Here is a 22,363-nt window from a genome sequence, read left to right as displayed (position 1 = left end):
TTCAGCTCCGATTTGGTTGAGAAAGAGAATCTCAAGTACTCTTCCGCTTCCCACTTTCCTATTCTTGGTTTTTTTGCTATTTCTTATTTGGTAGAATTTCTCTTCTGTTGGTTTTTATTTGTTTTGGTGGGCTGTACATTTGGTCAAAGCACATGTTATTGTACAAAAAAATAAAAAAATCTTGTAATATCTAAAATCATTCCTATACAAATATAAAAATAAGGTGACCTTAGTCCTTACGGTATATAAGTAAGTTTCCTCTCTAAAACAAGGAGAAGCTGAAAAGAAAAAGAAAAAAAACTTGATCAATGGAAGAAGCAAGGTCGAGAAAGCTAGGTGGCTCTCTGAAAGTGCCTAATGTTCAACAACTTGCAAAGCAACAATTAGCAGCCGTTCCGCCGCGATATATTCGTAATGATATCGAAAATCAATCACATTCTTCCATAGTTATATTGCCTCAAGTTCCAGTTATTGACATGAAAAAACTGCTAGAAATTGGAGATGATGATGATACAGAGCTTAACAGGTTTCATCTTGCTTGCCAAGAATGGGGATTTTTCCAGGTTTATATTCAAACACTATTCATTTTATTTGGTGTTGACTTATTAATTAAACACTGTTCATTCTAGGTTTTAAAAAAGTATGATTTTTTTCTTGAATCGCTACTAAAAAAAGTGATTGTCACAGGTAGGATGTTCGAAACAATTATGTTTGAATTTGTTTTTTTGGTTACTTTTCTTTTTAGTTCGTTTATAAAAAAAATGTCTCTTTCTTTCATTTCTATTGGAACCATGGAATTCATTAGATATCGATTCCTATCACATCGACGTTCTGAGCGAGTGAGAGCCTTGATCAGGTGCTGTCGCAATCTGCAAAAGTAGCTTTAATTGTTTGAAACTTTTTAATTTTAATTTTGCACGTGACAAATTTAAGATAATAAAATTATGTTATATTCTATGTATTTTTTGTTAAACATCACAAGATCATGTCAAATTAAAAATTAGACAAACAAATTAAAATGGAAACATTAATTAAATACCAAGTGGCATCGTTTTTGACTTTCTGTTAAAACAGAGGAAGAAACAAAATTTAACAATCTTTTAGAAACCATTTCGTGGTATAGATGCATCGTCCAGTTCTTTTAAAGATAAAACATGATGATACTGCAAGAAAAGTCTAAGTCAAAAAAGGAAAAGCAGGCAAGAAAAAATTGGCAGAAAAATTAGGCAGAGACAGACTTTATTGAGAAAAATTGTTGTTAGCTTTCATTTTACGCGTTTTAATGAAATGAGTAAAATTCGTTTACGCATTTTATAAAAATTCGTTTACGCGTTTCATCCTCTCTATAAGTAGAGGAACTCATGCCCTCATTTAATTCATTCCAAAACAAAAGAGAGAGTAAGAATACAAAGAGAGTTATATATCAAGATAAATATTGTAGTTTTGAGTGTTCTCTTTAGTGAGATATTGCTTTTACAAGAGATGAGTGTTAATTGTTGTTTTCTCCTTGTATTTGAGAGCAATGTACTCTCATATTTTATTAGTAAAATCCTTCTACCCCGTGGTTTTTTCCTCTATCTGTTTGAGGAGTTTTCACGTAAAATTCTCGTATCCAATTTATTTTCATCATTTATTATCATATCAAACTTTAGTTGTGGTACTTCCTCCCCCAAACAGTAGTATCAGAGCTCTTAGTTATTCTGTCTATTTTATGCGAAGATACTATCTGTGAATAGTAAATTTTCGTGAATAGTAAAGTTCGGTGAAAAGTACTATTTACATGAATATTAAATTTTGGTGACGATACAGTTTGTCACGATTGTTCGCAAAATATTCAGAAATGATCTAGAAGGGTGTGAAGCAGATAACAATGTCGAGTACAATAAAATTTGACGTTGAGAAATTTAATGAGACTAATTTCTCATTGTGAAAAATGAAAATAAAAGCGATATTGAAAAAGGACAATTGCTTAGCTGCAATTGAAGGCAGACCCACAGACTTCACTGATGATAGCAAGTGGAATAACATAGACAACAATGCAGTTGCTGATCTACACTTGACACTAGCTGATCAAGTGTTGTCTAGTATGGCTGAAAAACGGATGGCGAAAGAAATATGGGATATTCTTACGGGGTTGTACGAGGCCAAGTCTTTGCATAATAAAATCTTCTTAAAAAGAAGATTGTATACTCTTTGAATGGCAGAGTCCATGTCAGTTACTGAACACATCAATATTTTGAAAACTCTGTTTTCGCAACTTTCAACAATGGGTTGCAAAATAGAGGGAACTGAACGTGCGGAGCTTCTACTTCAAAGTCTGCCTGACTCGTATGATCAACTTATCATCAACCTGACGAACAGTACAGACAGTTTAGTTTTCGATTAAATTGCAGTCGCTGTCTTAGAAGAAGAAAATCGACGCAAAAATAAGGAAGACACACAAGCAAGTTCGCAGCAAGATGCAGCTTTGATGGTGGTGAGAGAAATACCAACGAAATATGGCCCTAGTGGGAGTCATAATCATTGTAGATCTCAATCAAGAAGTAAAAAGAATATTAAGTGTAACAACTGTGACAAGAAAGGGCACTTCAAGAAAGATTGTCGGTTCAAGAAGAAGAATGAACACCCTGAGCCATCAAATGCTCAAGGAAATATTGTAAATACCTTGGATGATGGAGATATTTATGTAGTAAAGCAATATTAAATAATGAAGGCAGAAAATATTTCACTGATGTCTGGATCATGGACACAGAAGCAACATAGCACATGACTTCCCGAAGAGAATGGTTCTATCAATATAATCTTATTTTAGGAGGGTCTGTGTTCATGGGAGACGATCATTCTTTAGATGTGATTGGTATTGGGTCAATTAAAATAAAAATGTATAATGACACGATACACACCATGTAGGAGGTACGACATGTAAAAGACTTAAGGAAGAATCTATTGTCTTTGGGACAATTAGATGATAATGGATATTCATATAAGACTCATGGTAGAGTCATGAAAAATCCAAAGGAGCGCTTGTAGTGATGAAAGCAGAAAAACTTGCTGCAAATCTATATGTGCTTAAAGGTGAAACACACCAAGGAGGAGAAACATCAATCGCGCCAGCAAGTTCATTTGAAGAATCAACGATGATATGGCGTCGTAAACTTGGTCATATGTCAGAACGAGGTTTGAAGATTCTTGCTGAGCAAAAGCTTCTTCCAGGGCTCAAAAAGGTTTTACTACCCTTTTGTGAGTATTGTGTTACCAGTAAGCAAAATAGATTAAAGTTTAGCAGTTCCTCTGTTAAAAGCAAGGAAATACTAGATCTGGTCCACTTTGATGTCTAGCAAGCATCGATGGAGTCCCTAGGAGGAGCGAAATATTTTGTGTCATTTATCGACAATTAATCCAAGAGAAGTTGGTGTATCCAATCAAGAGAAAGGCGGATGTTTTTCCGATTTTCAAAGAGTTCAAAGGCGGGTGGAACTTGAATTTGAGAAAAAGATCAAGTGTTTCAGGAAAGATAATAGAGGAGAATACATTGGTGATAAATTTGATAACTTCTGTAAATAAGAATGTATTAAGCGGCAGTTCACAGATGCATATACTCCACAATAAAATAGAGTAGTAGAACGGATGAACAAAACCTTGTTAGAACGGACAAGAGCTATGTTGGCAACTGTAAGGTTGGAAAAGCCATTCTGGGCAGAAATAGTCAAAACTGCCTATTATGTGATCAATCGGTCACCATCAACCGTAATTGATCTGAAAACGCCAATGGAGATGTGGATAGGAAAACCAGCTGATTATTCTCGCTTACATATATTCGGAAGTCCTGCTTATGTTATGTACAACACCCAAGAAAAATCAAATTTAGATCCAAAATTCAGGAAATGCATTTTTTTAGAGTATGCTGATGGAGCCAAGGGGTATCGCTTGTGGGATCCCACTGCCCGCAAGGTGGTAATCAGCAGGAATGTTGTATTTATTGAAAATAAGATACAAGCAAAAGAATGTAGTACTTCAAAAGGAATATTAGAGACTACTACAGTTGAAGTTGAAGAAAGAAAAGAAGTTTCAGTTTCTTCTGAAGCAGCATCAGAGCACGAAGAATAAGAGCAAGATGAAACTCCAGAAGTTCGACGGTCAACTAGGAAGAGAAGAGAACAAGCTTGGCACTCAGATTATTCTATGGAGAGCAATATTGCATACTGTCTATTAACTGAAGATGGAGAGCCTTCAACTTTGCACGAGGCTATGAAAGGCCAAGAATCATCTTTGTGGATGGCAGCAATGCAAGAAGAAATTGAAGCTCTTCATAAAAATAAAACATGTGATCTTGTTCAATTACCACAAGGAAGGAAGACCATTGGAAACAAATGGGTCTACAAGATCAAACGCAATGGCAATGATCAAGTGAAGAAGTATTGTGCAATATTGGTGGTGAAAGGATTCGCTCAGAAAGAAGGTATAGACTTCAATGAGATATTTTCTTTGGTGGTTCGACTCACAATAATTCGAGTGGTCCTGGCAATGTATGCTATATTTGACTTGCACTTGGAGCAGTTAGATGTCAAAACTGTATTTCTTCATGGAGAGCTTGAAGAAGAAATTTGCATGCCCCAACCAGAAGGTTTTGAAGAACAGGAAAAAGAGAACTTGGTTTGCAGGTTGAACAAATCTCTATATGGTCTCAAATAGGCTCCGGGATATTGGTATAAGAGATTTGATTCCTTCATTATAAGTCTTGGATATGACAGACATAGTTCAGATCCCCTGTGTTTATTACAAGAGATTTGGTGATGACGATTTTGTTATTTTGCTGTTGTATGTTGATGACATGTTGGTAGCAAGCCCCAACAAAGATCGTCTCACAAATTTAAAAGCACAATTGTCTAGGGAGTTTGAAATGAAGGACTTGGAACCAGCAAACAAGATTCTAGGGATGCAAATTCACTGAGATAGAAATAATAGGAAGATTTAGCTTTCTCAAAAGAACTACTTGACGAAAATCTTAAGACGCTTCAAGATACAAGATTGTAAGTCAATTTCTACCCACTTCCTATTAATTTTAAGTTATCCTCAAGTATGAGTCCTAGCAATGAAGCAGAGAGGATGGAGATGTCTCGAGTACCGTATGCATCAGTAGTGGGAAGTTTAATAATCATCATGGTATGTACAAGACCTGACATTGCACAAGAAGTGAGAGTGATTAGTCGATACATGGCTAATCCTGATAGAGAACATTTGAATAATGTTAAGAGGATCCTGAGATATATCAAGGGTACCTCAGATGTTGCAATGTGTTATGGAGGATCAGACTTTACTGTTAAAGATTATGTTGATTTAGATTATGCAGGTGATCTTGATAAAAGTAAGTCCACCACTAGTTATGTGTTTACTCTTGCTGGAGGAGCTGTAAGCTGGGTTTCAAAACTGCAATCTATCGTGGCTATATCTACGATAGAAGCAGAATATGTAGCATTTACACAAGCTAGCAAAGAGGCAATATGGATGCAGATGTTACTGGAGGAGCTCGGGCACAAACAAGAGAAGACTGCTCTGTTTTGTGAGAGTCAAAGGGCTTTGCATCTTGCAAAGAATTCGGCATTTCATTTAAGGACAAAGCACATACGAGTTCAGTATCACTTTGTTCGTGAGAAGGTGGAAGAAAGTCACTAAATTCGGAAAATTCACACTAATGACAACCTGTCAGATATGCTTACGAAATCGATCAACAGTAACAAGTTTATATGGTGTCGATCTTCTGTTGGCCTAACAAAAATGTAACTTTGTAGAAATTGGGTAGAAAAGATGGTGTGAAGACTTAATTGATTGTCAATTAAATCTTCAAGTGGGAGAATGCAAAAAAAGTCTAAGTCAAAAAAGGAAAAAGTAGGCAGGAAAAAGTAGGTAGAAAAATTAGGCAGAGGCAGACTTTGTTGACAAAAATTGTTGCCGGCTGCCTTTTTACTCATTTTAATGAAACGCGTAAAATCCGTTTACGCGTTTCATGCTCTCTATAAATAGAGGGACTCATGCCCTCATTTAATTCATCCCAACACAAAAGAGAGAGTAAGAATACAAAGAGAGTTATACATCAAGATAAATATTGTAGTCTTGAGTGTTCTCTTTAGTGAGTTATTCCTTTTACAAGAGATGAGTGTTAATTGTTGTTTTCTCCTTATATTTGAGAGCAGTGTACTCCCATATTTTACTAGTAAAATTCTTCTATCCCTTGGTTTTTCTCTCTATCTGTTTGAGGAGTTTTCACGTAAAATTCTCGTGTCTAATTTATTTTCATCATTTATTATCATATCAAACTTTAGTTGTGGTGCTTCCTTCCGAAAGAGATACAATGTACTTTCGTTATCCCATGATTCTTAATTAAATACTAGTACTTTGTTCCAACCCTGATCAATACAAATGAAGAAATACAAAGAACAATTAAAAAATGGAGAATTATAACTACACTATATATCGATTTTTAAAATCGCTTACATGTGCAGCTGGTGAATCACGGAGTGAGTTCATCATTGATGGAGAAAGTGAAGTCAGAAACCAGAGCATTTTTCGATCTACCAATGGAAGAGAAGAAGAAATTTGAGCAAGAAGAAGGAGATCTCGAAGGATATGGGCAAGCCTTTGTTGTATCTGAAGAACAAAAATTAGATTGGGCTGACATACTTTACATGATCACTCTCCCTACTCATTTGAGAAAGCCTCACTTGTTTCCAAAGCTTCCCCCTTCACTCAGGTATAATAATAACTGATTTTACAGTTAAATATTTAGTGGATCTTTTTTCTACCTTATGTATACAATATTTAAATTATTGGATCGTCAAGGGATGCGCTGGAACAATACACAATAGCACTCAAGGAGCTTGCTATGAAAATTCTCTACACAATGGCAAGAACTTTAGGGATGAAAGCAGAGGATATGAATGTACTATTTGAAGAAGACGCGACACAAATGATGAGAATAAATTATTACCCACCTTGTCCTCAACCCGAGCTTGTAATGGGCTTATGCCCTCACACTGATTCTATTGGTTTAACCATACTCCTTCAAGTTAATGAAACTGAAGGCCTTCAAATTAAGAAAGATGGAGCTTGGATTCCTGTTCCATATCGTCCTGATGCATTTGTTATCAACATTGGAGACATTTTAGAGGTGAGAAATAAGTATGTTTGGTATGATAGAAGTCAATTTGTGGCTCAAAATAAATAATCTCTGACAATATTTGCAGATTGTTACAAATGGAATTTACAAGAGCATCGAATATCGAGCCATCGTTAACGAGGACAAGGAGAGGATCTCGATTGCTACATTTTTGAGCCCCAAATTGGATAGTGATTTAGGTCCAGCACCTAGCCTCCTCACTCCTCAATGCCCTGCACAATTTAGGAGGATTGGAGTGGCCGATTATTTCAAAGGATTTTTTTCACAAGAGCTCGTTGGAAAATCTTACATACATACTCTAAGGATTGGAAATGGAGATGATGGGAGCAATTGATCAATGTTGCATTTTATTCCATTTGGATACCAACAGCTATCTTGTTTAATAATTTGGATGGACTTGTTAATGTATAGAATATATCAAAATACTCTTTAATTTACATCAATATTGCTATCAGGGGCGTCTCAACATAATTGGAAGCCTAAAGCAAAATTTTAATTAGGGATCTAAGTATACTTTAGATTATTTTTTTTAAAATGATTTCTTTGAATATTTTTTTTAAATTATTTATTTTATGTTAGATTTTATCAATTTAATGTTGGAAACCACCCTTTTACTAATGCAATCATTATAAGTAATAAGTTGACAAATTTTATATAAAATTAAGAGTTAGAAATATAAAATCTAATAACTTGGTATACCCCATTTTAATATGCTTGTTTGATGCTTGAAAATTTAAGTATATAGTCTATTTTGGAGGCGGTTCATTATCTACTAGTACCTAATAGTCTTGTCGCCATCCTACATATTTACCCACCAATTAAAACGTTGCAAAGTATCATAAAGTTTTACTGACCACACACACAATAATCTAATTAGAGCCTCCTAGATGATCAAATTGGGACGACCATAAAATAATTGTGGACAGAAGTGATCAAATTTTATTTTGTTGCCTTGTCCGTCGATGTAAGATTTTTTTTGGATCATGGATCGTCCATATGAATTAATTCGATTCAATTTTATCTGATTCATAAAAATAAATGATATATTTGATTTAAAATAAAGGTAGAACAATTAAGTTATAACTGTTCAAACTTATTCTTTTAGGAGGAGGAAATGAGTACTGGTCAAATTATTATTTTTTAAAAAAAAAGGGAACAGTTTTATAACCACTCAACCGTTCATACTTAAAAAGGGGAAAGGAGTCTTCTATGAAAGTAACGCATCAAAAAGACAAAAATCAGAAAAAAGAAATTTATCCTAGCTTCATAAATCTCATCAACATACGAAAAATGACATTTAGTTTGTGAATATTAATCTTGATTTCCTAGTGAAACTCAAGAAGACTGGGGGCAAATTCTCTTGATAGCAATAACAACAATCCGTTGCGAATCTAAAGATACACAATCCGTTGTGCTTTGAATGATCCGTCGTTATTTCCATGTAAATCAACTTGAGATCATTGTTTTATAAATTTAAGTTGAAACCTTTAGGGTTGACTATTTTTTGACAAGTTTAATAGAAAACAGTTTCTGTTTTTCCTGCGTTTTCACCATCATTTGCTGAAATTTTGGCCTAAACATTATGAAATCATGATCTACTCGTTTTGAGCTTTCCGAAATTATATTATGATAAAAAACAGATTAAAAACGAGTGAGATATGATTTTTAAAAAATTGACAATTTTATATATATATATATATATATATATATATATATATATATATATATAAATTGCTTGTCAAATATTATCGTCTGAAACTTTAATAATCATGATTGACTTTTATCGGCTTTCCAGAAATATATTATATAAGAAAATTGAATTAAAAATAAATTAGATTAAATTTTTTGAAGTCTCACAGTTTTTTGATTTTTTTTGTTTTGGTGAAATTTTCTTATCCTATTGTTGTAGTCTTCCAATCTTAAAGCCCTTTAATGATTCTTTTGCTTTCTACCAGAAATCTGTGATATTCATTGTCATATTGAATGGTATTTATTATTGCTCGCCTCGTGGATACTATGATTTTGCAAAATCAGATGAGTTTTTAGTTAACCCATGAGCTTTTTTCACACAAAAATAACATAAACAAGCCAATTTTTTAACAAATGAATGAATCTTTTTTCAAATTTATTTTATATATACATAATATGTCCAAAACCCAATAAATTATATTTTTTTAAGAATCGAGAATCTGTTAACTTTAATTTTTTTTTAAAAAAAAAGTAACACGGTAACAACACAATTAAATTGAAACAAACGAAGTAATCAAAATCCTAACTAGAACGTGTATATAGAGTGATTTGTGATTTGCATCTCTAATGTATATCCTTTTTTATGATTCACACCTTAGCTTTTATTTTTTACGTGATTTGCACCCTAATTTCTTTGTTTATTACAAAACCATAAAAAAAATCACTTTTTCATGTAGTTTACAAAAGGCATAACATGGAATTGTCTGGTATATATTATAATTCATATCTCACTTTCAAGTGCAGAATTATGTATAATTATAAAAAGAATTATCAGATTCAGTGCATATATCTTTCGCCTGCGTGTTCGACAGTAATTTTGACATATATTTCGTATTTATGTTAAAAATTCTACTTAATAATATGTGTAAATAATTCATCAAAAACTTAATAACTTTTTTTTTTCTATAAGCTTACTATCCTAGTTACTCCTCTATATACAGGTACCCATTTCTCAAATTGGAACTATATATACATGTGTACATCATTTATGAAATTATTTCTGTGTTGTGTATTACTATTTGATCGTGTATTCATTTGTTTTTAAAAAATTTCTGAACTGACTTATAGACACCGTTGAATTTACCAGTGAGCAATTTAAATTACATATATTGAAAGTTGATGGGTGAAAGGGGGAAAGAGAGAGATGAAGAACACTAAGATAATTCAGTGGAGAGATGAAAGGAACTGATAGAAAGAGAGAGGGGATTCTTTTAATAATTTTTGAAAATTTCTTTTAATTTAAACATTTATATTTGTTTTCTTACTCCTTATTTCCTATTTTGCCCTCTGTAAATTCTTGGAAAAGTGACTTTTAATGATTTTGTAATGAAGAAAATAGGTTGTGGTATAAATCATAACAAAATAAAGGATGAGGTGTAAGTCATAACAGAGTGTATATGTTGGGTGTCCAAATCGCTAATTACTTTGGATATATAGTTTAGTTTGCGCGTGGTTCATTTATATGCAATTTGAGTAGCGATATTTACATTATAGTGGTCCTTATAAATTATTATTCCTTTCGTTTTAATTTATTTATATGATTTTAACTTGACATTTGATTTAAAAAATTATAAATAGTCTAGTTTGCGTGTGGTTCATTTATACACAATTTGAATAGCGACATCTACTGATGAATGATATGGTGGTCCTTATAAATTATTATTCCCTTCGTTTTAATTTATTTAAATAATTTTGACTTTAACACATAATTTAATAAATTACAAATTACTATATTATATATATATAGTCTAGCTTGCAGGTGGTTCATTATATACAATTTGGGTAGCGACATGATGGTTATACATCGGTGGTCCTTATAAATTATTATTTTCTTCGTTTTAATTTATTTATATGATTTTGACTTGACACATAATTTGAAAAATTGCAAATTACTCCGTTTATATATATATAATTTAGTTTGCATGTGGTTCATTTATACGCAATTTGGGTAGCGACATCTATTGATGAATGGTTATATAATGATGGTTCTTATAAATTACTATTATTTGTTTTAATTTGTTTGTATGGTTTTGATTTAAAAAGATTTTTGAATCTTGTGATGTTAAACATGTCATGTAAAAAATTAAAATTGAAGAATTTCCAAAAAGAAAAAAAATATTTTTTTTGAAATAAACTAAAAAAAAAAGAAGAAGAAGTAGAACAAACATATTGCAAGTGTCTCTATTATCCCACATGCATATTTATGATCAAGAAAATTACCAGATGCTTCTGCTGGTACATGTCTATTCTGCTTAAGGTCTTTGTTGGTCCTATTTTTGCAGACCAATTGTGAGAGTTCTATTGACCTCACCTCACATGCAATAATTTAATTTAATCAAATTGAGATATCATCTTACGTAAAATAGTTGTGGACAGAAGTGAAAGGAAAGGGATCGTACGTAGAGTTACTATAATATCAAATTAATTATAAATATTGGGACGCCATAGAATTAAGCAGTTAAACATATATGGGAGAACTACAAGTTAATTACATGGAAGTTCCTTCTGTCCAGGAACTGGCCAAGAAGAAACTCGTGACGATTCCTTCGCGATATGTTCGTGATGATCAGGACCGTTCAATCTCATCATCAAATAAGGAAGTTCCAGTCATTGATATGCAACGTTTAATCAACAATAGCGATCATGACTCCATGAATCTTGAGCTTCAGAAGTTGCACTTTGCAGCTCAACAGTGGGGTTTCTTTCAGGTATAGTTTCAGTTTTTTGTTTGTCCTATTTATTTTTCTTAGTTCGTTTCAAAAAAAATCATTAATTCTAACTTTGCACGTGATATATGATTGGAGTCTATATCTACCTGGATCAATCAGCCTATTTTAGTTCGCCTTGTATCATTCGAATTTGAGGAATTCATTGGATCGTGAAGTTGAGTTTTTTTTACTTTTTGAGGCTGGATTGGGCCAAAGTGGACCATAGGGGGCATTACTCCATTTGTTTCAAATTGAGTAACATGTTTTGGCTTGATACAGAATTTAAGAAAGTAAAGAACAAACTTTTGAATTTTGTGATAAAAAATTAAAAAATCTATCTAAATCATAAACTAAAATGCCCTTTAATTTGTTTTATGTGGTTTTTAAATATGTCAATTGAAAAATTAAAATTTAAAAAATATTTAAAAAGGGAAGATGCAATACCACATGGAAGCCCCAAACTAGGCCAAGCTCACTTTTTGAAAAGAAGGATGTGGAGCCATTTTTTGAAACAGACTAACAAAATTAGGAGCCTGGATTGGCTTTAAGTTGGTCAAGATTAATTTAAAGTCATTTTTTAGCTTTTGGACGTGTTTGCCTAATACTAACTTTAAGTCAGAAAGTTCTTAAAGTCAGTTAAAAATGAAAAGTTAGAATTTCTAACTTTTTTTTTAAGTGCTTAAAATCATTTTCTTTAACCATGAAAATTACTTTTATATCTATTATATTTTAACTAAATTTCCAAACTATCTTTTTTATTCTTTTAACCCTAAAATTCACATAATTTTTCTTATTTAATCATTTTTATCCAAACACTCAACTGCTTATTATAAAAATAACTTTCAGTACTTTAAAGTTCTAAAAGCACTTCATACATAAAAATTACTTTTTTTAAGCTCATCCAAACGAGTTCTAGGTCAAACAAATTGAAACGAAAGAAGCAGTATTAACAAGCTCAGCTCATTTTGCAGTTGATTAATCATGGAGTAAATTCTTCAATGGTGGAGAAGGTGAAACACGAGACTCAAAAATTCTTCAATCTGCCATTGGAAGAGAAGAAGAAATTTGAACGATTGCCAGGGGATACAGATGGATTTGGACAGCTGTTTGTTGTCTCTGATGAACAAAAGCTTGACTGGGCAGACCTCTTTTTCTTGAAGACCGCACCTCCATATTTGCGGATGCCTATATTTTCCCAACTTTACTTTTCACTAAGGTACATAAGTAATTAGATAAGTAATTAGAGAGAAGTATTAAAAACACATTTAAATTTGGCGTGAATTATTAGTTTTATTTTTAAATTATTGATAGTCTTAAATATATCTCCAATCTTACAACATGACCTCTAAATTCTCGTCAAGTTTAACAGTATTTCCAACACTTTTCTTAATTTTTTATTAAAAATCTCATACTCCTGCAAAAATTTGACACCACTTGATATATCATGTGATGGATTAGGAAATAAATTGCATCAAATTTAGAGAAGTTTTCAATACTCCCTCTAAATAATTAACTAACGTCGTCCCTTGTGTACTGAACAATATTAGAAAATAAGTAAAAGAATCACTTATTAATACGTATGTAGAGAAACGATTGAAGAGTACGCGGAAGAAATAAAGGAGCTAAGCATGAAAGTTTTGAAAATGTTGGGTAAAGCTTTGGGGATTGATGAAGAAGAAGTGAAGAGTCTTTTTGAAGAAGGGATGCAATCAATGAGGATGAATTACTATCCAACATGTCCACAACCAGACAACGTAATGGGCATTTGCCCTCACTCTGATGCCTCTGCTTTAACTATCCTTCTTCAAGTCAATGAAACTCAAGGTCTTCAAATTAAAAAAGATGGAATTTGGATTCCTGTTTTACCCCTTCCTAATGCTTTTGTAGTCAATGTTGGAGATGCTTTTGAGGTACTTATTCCCTCTTTCTCTTCTCTTTATCTATTATTCTTTTCCATTTTATATATACTCGGCAATTTAAATTTATAAGATAGTATTTAACTGAATATTTAGTTGTTTTTTTTAACTATCAAAATATTTCATAGGCTTGACCTCGAACCTTAAGACTCGACATAGGATCGAGACCCAACTTTGACACCAAACCAAAGATACCAACCTTGATTCGTGGCTCGAGACCTATTTCCAATTCGAGATCCGACCTCGACTTGAAATTAGAGTTTTGAGATTCGAGATCCAAATCTTTGACCCATAGAAAAAAAAATCAAAGTAAATTCAAATTATAGTAAATCTTAAACATGAGCTAGAATTGCGCTAATAAATTGAAGATCACTTTCAAAATCAGTTTGTTGGATTGGACAAAAATCATCCCAATATGAAGTTATGAAATTATCTTGTGCACAAGCCTTAAAGTTTTGAAAAAATTACCTAAATACACATCATATTTTATTATAGTCTCTAAAATTTCTTATCATTTAAAAAAATTATAAAAATCTCTTCTCGAATTTATCACTATCCTCTCTCACGTATATCCTTATCTCCTCTCAGATACATCTCTATTCCTTCTCGGATACATCCCTCACCTATCGGATACATTCCTCACTCTCGGCCAAATACACCCCTTCCCTCTCAGATGCATCCTTATCCCTTCTTGGATACATCCTTCCCCTCCAGTATACATCCCTCCCATTAAGTAAGGTATCATTCGCAATCCGTGAGCTATGTATTCGCAGATTTCCTAATGTATCTAAGGTCCTATAAATTTAAGGGATTTTTCTTTTAATTTGTAATTCGAAAAATAATAGAAATAGAATGTAATTAGCTTTTCACACCATAAGATTTATGTAATTTTTTTTGAGCCATATATATATTTGACATCCGTATTTGTAGCCCCTCTTATCTCTATTTGTTTTTTTTGGACCAGATTTTCTCAAATGGAATTTACAGAAGCGTAGAGCATAGATCTGTGGTGAACTCAGAAAAAGAAAGGATTTCAGTGGCAACATTTCATAGTCCAAGATTGGATGGTATATTAGGCCCAGCAAGTAGCCTTGTTACACATCATAAACCACCAAGATTCAAAAAAATCGGAGTCACTGAGTATTTTAAAGGATTTTTCACCCGTGAACTTGTCGGGAAATCAAATGTGGACACCATGAAAATCATTAGCGAAGATGATCTAAGAAATTAATTAGTATTTGTATTTATGGTACATAAGTAAATCCTTTGATTATGAAAGGATTAAAATAAAATAAATAATACCCCCCCCCCCCCCTGATATGTGTTGAATATTAATATCATGATAGTATAAGTTGGAGAAATTTCGATTTCACATTTATTATATGTCTTTGCCTAATTCGTTCGGTAATTTACATGTGAATAAAGATTTATATATTTGATTTGACTATACATCTGACTTCTTAAGACATTGTATTAAGATTTGTTAACAAAATATTTTAAAGAAATTATACGGTGATTATGAATGCCGATTGAGGATGATGCATGTTGATACTAAAAACTGATTAATCATTTTCTGAATTTTCAATAAATATATGACAACTTTTTCCCCAAAATAATTTTAAGTGAGAATTACCAAAGCTTTTTTGTTGAAGAAAAAAGGAAAAACTAAAGCTAAACTGAATAGTGGAAGCTGATTTTATGCTTTCTAAAATTTACGCAATCAAATACATAAGGAGATAAGATAATATAATATTCATGTTGTTTTTCCAGCACTAATCTACATATTAAGACATTTGTATCCTGACTCTTGATTAAGATAAAGTTGTCCACCTTACGAATCACAATCAAAAAATGTTCACATACAGAGATAATGGGTAGTGACAATTATCTCAGATTAGACATAAAATTCAGTTTCTTTTACTGCTCGTGCTTATTTCTATTCTTGGTATCTATTCTTGAAAATATATACTTGAAATCCCTAAATTATTAAGTCCTCTAGTTTTATGTTTCATTAGGGGATTCAAACTCTATGCATATACAATTAAAAAAAATGGAATGATTATACAAATCTCATAGTGTTAAGAGTTAACTACATCTTATTTCTATTATTTTCCAAACTACAAAAATCTTTTAAATTTGGTGGAATCCAGATACATCCCAAAACGTACTGATACATCGCGTAAAGTGATGTATCCGACCGATATATTGCGTAAAGTGATGTATCTGACGTTCCGAGATATCGGTCGGATACATTGTGTAAAGTGATGCATCCTAAAATAGGAAAGAGTAGGAATTTTTGTTTTTTCAAATGGTAGAAAATTTTAGAAAATATAATAAAATAAGTTGTGTATTAAGGTAATTTTTCCGAAACTTCTTACTTTAAGAAGTATTTTTCCTCATAAACAAACTATATATTTGGCCAATCATTTTTATAACACTTTTCTTAAATAATGATACATGTATTAACAATACAAAAATTAAAATAACAAATACACAAATATTCTCGCTTACTTTAGACTTAAAATCTTATATATTTTTAAGGTCTTGTTTGTATTCATTAAGATTAAAATATTTGAAATTTGAATATTATGATGTGCATTAAAATTTAGATTTTGAATCTGAATATACATCTGAATTCTTAATATGTTGTAAGATATTGTATTAAGATATGAATATTAAATAATTAAGAATATTTATTTTTTAAACATTTAAATATATAAAAAATTATTTATTTAAAATTAGTAACTATTAATTCAATAAAAAAACTAAATTAATCTCATACTACATATCAACAAAATATTTTAAAGAAATTTTATGGTGATTGGTGGTTATTGTGATCGTGGAGGCCTATTGAGGATGATGCAATATGTTGGCTAATAATTACTGGATTAATTACTTTTTGAATTTTCAATAAATATATGACGATTTTCTTCCCAACATAGTTTTAAGTGAGAATTACCAAAGCTTTTTGTTGAAGAAAAAAGAAATAACTAAAGTTAGGGGTGTACATGGATCGGGTTGGTTCAGATTTTTTATAAATCAAATTAAATTATTTGTGTCGGATTATTAAATCTATAAACCAAATCAAACCAATAAAAATCGAGTTTTTCGATATCAATTTTTCTCGAGTTTTTCGGGTTTTTTCGGATTTTTTGGGATTTCTTGGATTTTTCATAGTATCTAATAAAAAGCACATAACAGTGCTTCTTAAAAAGTGTTCTAGTACAAAATATCAATATATAAGATGGAGGCAGAACACTGTTTGAAGTTTTAACTTTATAATATAACTTTATAAGATGGAATTTTTTTGTATATTATTTAGATGGCTTCTCAAGTCCAAATCTAAATGTAAGAAAGAAAACAAAAATTATGAAAAATTTTAAAAATATATTTATAAATTACATTTTAATAAATATTTTTATGTATAACATAATTTAAAAGTAGTATATCTATAACCGGATCGGTTTGGGTTCAGTTTGACTTTTTTTAGTTAAAATCAAACCAACCCTATAATGGTCGGATTTTTTTTTCCAAACACCAAATCAAATCAAATCAAACCAAATCACTAATCGGATTTTTTTTCCGATTTGATTCGATTTGTCGAGTTGGTGCGGTTTACCTGTAAAGCCCTAACTAAAGCTATGCTGAATTGTGTGAGCGGATTTTGTGCTTTATTAGAATTTACGCAATCAAATACATAAGAGATAAGATAATATAATATTTATGTCGTTTTCTCGAGCATTAATCTACAAATAATATGTCATCATTATTATTTCTAAAATTAGCAAACAAAAGAAAATTGTTCGTCATTTAGATCAAGAATGAGATTTCTGCCCATTGCAGTCACTTTCGAAATTCTCCTCATTAAGATAATATTAAGATTTTTGTGTCTGGATTCTTGATCAGATAAAGTTGTCCAATCTTAAATATGACCCACAACAAAAAAATGTTGTCACATACCGGTACAAATCTATATACTACTATTTACAACTATTAATTTAATTGCCATTTTTATTTATGTACCATGAATTAATTTTTTAAATTAATTAATGTTTAAAAAATAAACCAAATTAAATCTTATGAATTTTCCTTTAATCATAAATTAAAAACAACAAAATAAAAATAGTACTACTTAATTGACTACATACACACAAACAAGAAAATAATGAAAATAAGAAGTCCTAAATGACTAGATCAAAATTAACTATGATAAATCACCTTGTTATATATATGTTTTTGTATCTTCTAATGACCATTAAATCATTACCACAATCATATAATATGTAAACAATGTATATACATTAGTATTATACAATACATACACATTCTCATACATTATATGTACGGTGTATAAATAATGTATCTTTGTATAACCACATATAAATAATTATTATTTTTTTGAGTTGAATAGGTTAGGTCAAATGTCTCATTTTCTTAATAGCATTACTAATTGATCAAGACTTCACTTGTTTCTTATACATGACTAAATTTCCTTTTTAAAGGTTTTGTTTGTAGATCAGGTCGAGCCTTTGACCTTCTAATTGGTTTGGAGAACTTTTCTGCTTTTTTTTTTTTTTGTGGTGGTGATATGTGACAGTTATTGTCTCTCCTAATATATATAAATAGATTTGATTTATTGAGTTTAAAATCTAATTTTCATACTAATTTAGTGATTATTAATATATACACATTTATACAGAGTTTGAATCAAAGCTAATTAATAAGTTCAAATTAATCCTTAATTAATGCAGCAGGCCGGTCCGCCCCTTTGATTACGTAAATGTCAATGCATATTATTAAACAAATGTTATATTTTTCTTCTACTATATAGTATCACGATCGAGGTTAGGTGTGACTATATATTTGTTAGTATTAATTAGGATTAGAACAAAAAATATGAGTTAGTGATTATGATGGAGGAAAACAATTTGTCTAAGCTAGGGGGATCTTTGCCGGTGCCAAGTGTTCAAGAACTGGTGAAAGGCTCACCGGAAAAAGTCCCGGCGCGTTACCTGAGATTTGATCAACAACTTCTTCCTCCTCCGATGATCGAATCTGATGATTATAAAATCCCAATAATCAATATGGAAAGCTTGCTTCTTGGCGATGAATTCGAATTCAAGAAGTTTGATTCTGCTTGCAGAGAATGGGGATTTTTCCAGGTTAATTTTAATTGCAACATAAGTAGTATTAGTATAATTTTACTAAGCTTGTTTTCGTTTTTTGCTATTAAAATTTTGTAGTATAATTATACACAAGTATCATTAAGGGGATAAAGAAAGGAAAATAATATAAGTGAGATTATTTTAGCCTTGAAATTTAATCTGATCACAATTATTTCATGGGTAAATTACGTCAAATGATAAACATTTAATGGTTATTATGTAATTAAGTTATAGTTTCAATTAATTATTAAATACGGATACATTTTAATTAATTTTTCTATTTAATTTGTATAATTCAATTTCTAATTGTATAAATCTAAATTTGTATAAATTGGTTTCTAATTGTATAAATTGGTTTCTAATTATATAAATCTAGAATTTGTATAATTCGGTTCCTAATTGTATAAATCCGGATTTGGTATATACTTACCCTAGCTATTTGTATATGATTTGTTGATACATTTGATTTATATAAGTTTGGAAAAATTCTTTAATGTTGAATATAGAATTTATACCTACTTAGTTTGTTTGTATATTGGCAAGCATATACAAATGGAGTTTTGAAAAATGTATAAATATAAAATTTATATACACTTACTTTGTTTGTATATTGATAAACGAAATATACAAAAAAAAAATCCATAAAAAACAAAACTATAACTATAAAGCATAATTAAACAAATTGTAGTTAAATAACATAATTAAAATAATTATAATAGTTAATTGTGAAATTTCCTCTTAAAAAGAACACAGCAAAATACATGAACAAGACGATGTTGTGGACAGGCCCATACCTTTACAATTTAAAATCAACAAATTACAATTGGCATTAAGTTTAACTGTAAAGGGGAATATAGGATATATAGTAACATAAGGGATCCTCTCTTGATATTTTCGAGGATATGTTGCAAAAGAAAAAAAGCATACCTTATGTTTTGAAAGCTCAAAAGTGGCTAGTTTATCTGAGATCTGATTTGCTTCTCTATAACAATTTAAGTATCCCTGCACTATAATTTTAGTAAAATTTTGTCGACTACCCAAACTAACCCATATACAAGGATTTTAGTGGATGCTAATATCTGTACGTACAAATTAAATTTGATTTAGACCTTCACTATTAAAAATATAGGTTTTTCTCATCGCGAATTAATGAAAAATTTATGTTATAAAATATGATTTTTCCATCGAATCAACTCACTGAGAAAATGCACGGTGGAAAATAAATTTTCACTCGAAAACTAGGAAACTTCCTAATTTTTATAGTGTAGAAATACTACTATTTTTTCTTTTCTCACTGATTCAATCGAAATATTTGTGAGAATAGCCCCGGATAATATTTTTCAGTAGTGATTTTTTTTTTTGTAGTGAATGGAGTTATGTTCTCAATTTTTTTATTTTATTGCATATAAAATTCCTTACTACTGTAATTGATAATTACAGGTGATAAACCATGGAGTGAGTGGTACATTAGTTGAGAAAGTAAAAAAGGATACTCAAGATTTCTTCAACCTGCCACCAAAAGAAAAGGAAATGTTGAAGCAAGTGGATGGTGATATGGATGGTTATGGACAAGCTTTTGTTGTTTCTGAGGAACAGAAACTTGACTGGGCTGATATGTTTTTCTTGACAACCCTCCCTACTTATTTCAGAAAACAACATATTTTCTCCCACCTCCCTCAACCATTCAGGTATTCCCCTAGCAATTTGATATCCGGAATTTACTATCCCGACTAATTTAGATTCTCATTGCATAGAGCTCATTTAAAGGAAATTATCCCATATGTTTAAAGGTAGAGGGATCTCATTCATTCCATTATAATCTTTAGTGGTCCTCCTTTTGTTTGTGATATTTTGCCTTGATACAAGTTTGAATGAAAATTTTGGAATTTTGTGATACTAAATATGTCTTGTTATGGCTATCAAACTTTGAAACTTGTGGTATTGAACTAGTATTTCATAGTGGCTATAAAAGCTTTTTATTAAAAAATAAAATGTGTTTATTCTTGTTTGAACGAACTTATCATATAATACAATACTCCCTCTAGTCCAATATTAATGAATTGTTGCTCGGACTCTTCAAAAGTATCTTCCTAAAGTAGTGTAATTTTGAAGGACTCGTACATGAGTGCGTCAACGTTCTTGGAAAGTAACATAGGTTAGAATACACTAATCAGAGTGTTGAAGTTGTTGATATTATTGTTAGTATACATAAGTTAAATCCGAGTTAATTTGAGACACCAATGTCTCATGCCCACTAAAAATACAGGATATTGGTTAATTAGTTGTTGTATTGAAACAGAAGAACAGTGGAACTATATGCAGCTGAATTGAAAAAACTGGCTTTAAAGATGATTGATTTTGTAGCAAAAGCATTGAATATGGATGAAGAATACATAAGGGAACTGTTTGGAGAAGGAATGCAATCAATGAGGATGAATTACTATCCTGCATGTCCACAACCAGAGAAAGTGATAGGACTCACTCCTCATTCAGATGCAGTAGGCCTTACAATTCTCCTTCAACTCAACCAAATGGAAGGACTTCAAATCAAGAAAGATGGCCTGTGGATTCCTATTAGTCCTCTTCCTAATGCTTTCATTATCAACATTGGTGATATCTTGGAGGTAATTAAGCTGTTATGATCACCTTCACTATGTTGCTTGGATTCTGCAATAAATGTTGTTGTACCCTGATTTTCCAAAAAAATGCACTACTTTTTGAGGAATTCGAGCTACATATAGCTTGTAGTTACCTAGAAGTGATTATTGTGTAAATATCTTTTACACTGTTAGTGCCAATATTCAAAATATTGGTACATAAATTAGTAGGTATGAGAGGATTAATAAGGAAAAATGATTGATTTACCTGTTTGAAGCAATTTACGTGAAGGACTTAGTATAACATAATACATCATTTCTTGCTACAGAACGTTTAAAGGAGTATAAAACATTGTTTTGTACTACATTTATTAACAGATCATGTGCTGGTTTTGCGCATCAAACTGTTGTTTCTATACTTTTTGATATTCTGTGCTCTGTTAAATGAGAAGTATATATAGTTAAAATACTAACTCCATAAATGTTTAGACTTCAAATGAATTCTACAAGCGTATAATAGTTTTAATGAGTCTGACATACCATTATCTATGTATTTATTTGCAGATAGTGACTAATGGAGCCTACCGTAGCATTGAGCACAGGGCAATGGTTAACAGCGAAAAGGAAAGACTCTCAATTGCAACATTTTACAACACAAAACTTGACGGACAAATTTGTCCTGCTCCGAGCATCATTTCTGCTAAAAATCCAGCAAAGTTCAGAAGTATTGGAGCTGCAGATTATTTCAGAGGTTTATTTTCTCGGAAACTTGATAAGAAATCGTACTTAGATGTTATGAGAATTGAAAATTTTGAGAATCCAGCAAGTTGAAACTCGACAGCATTGACCCTAGCTACTTATGAATTATGTTAAAGTAGTAATCCTCTATATGATTAAATACTTGTGGATTATTTTCTTCTAGTTATTGTTACTATGTATTAATCTTCTTTAGAAGTTGTGTTTCATCAACATTCAGTTCCTAGTGTGATGTAATAATCCGACAAAGAGGTCATGATCAACACATTGAAGAAAAATATATCAGAAAAGAATTTTA

The 22,363-nt window shown here is 31.2% G+C and overlaps 1 protein-coding gene across 1 annotated transcript; it reads left to right on the top strand.

The window, feature by feature from the left end:
* The first annotated feature begins 218 nt into the window (after nucleotides 1-218).
* On the top strand, nucleotides 219-22,263 carry LOC129872804 (uncharacterized). The gene is made up of 10 exons (XM_055947685.1): nucleotides 219-563; nucleotides 6,501-6,748; nucleotides 6,838-7,165; nucleotides 7,242-7,344; nucleotides 13,219-13,541; nucleotides 14,512-14,610; nucleotides 18,677-18,709; nucleotides 20,153-20,400; nucleotides 21,012-21,336; nucleotides 21,874-22,263. The coding sequence occupies exons 1-10, from the start codon at nucleotides 309-311 to the stop codon at nucleotides 22,138-22,140; spliced, it is 2,229 nt and encodes a 742-aa protein (XP_055803660.1). The 5' UTR covers nucleotides 219-308; the 3' UTR covers nucleotides 22,141-22,263.
* The last annotated feature ends 100 nt before the right edge of the window (nucleotides 22,264-22,363 follow it).

Source organism: Solanum dulcamara, chromosome 11, assembly GCF_947179165.1.
Source record: "Solanum dulcamara chromosome 11, daSolDulc1.2, whole genome shotgun sequence".
NCBI classification, from domain to species: domain Eukaryota; kingdom Viridiplantae; phylum Streptophyta; class Magnoliopsida; order Solanales; family Solanaceae; genus Solanum; species Solanum dulcamara.
The sequence above is the reverse complement of the archived record's forward strand: the minus strand, read 5'-3'. Positions and strand labels throughout refer to the sequence as shown.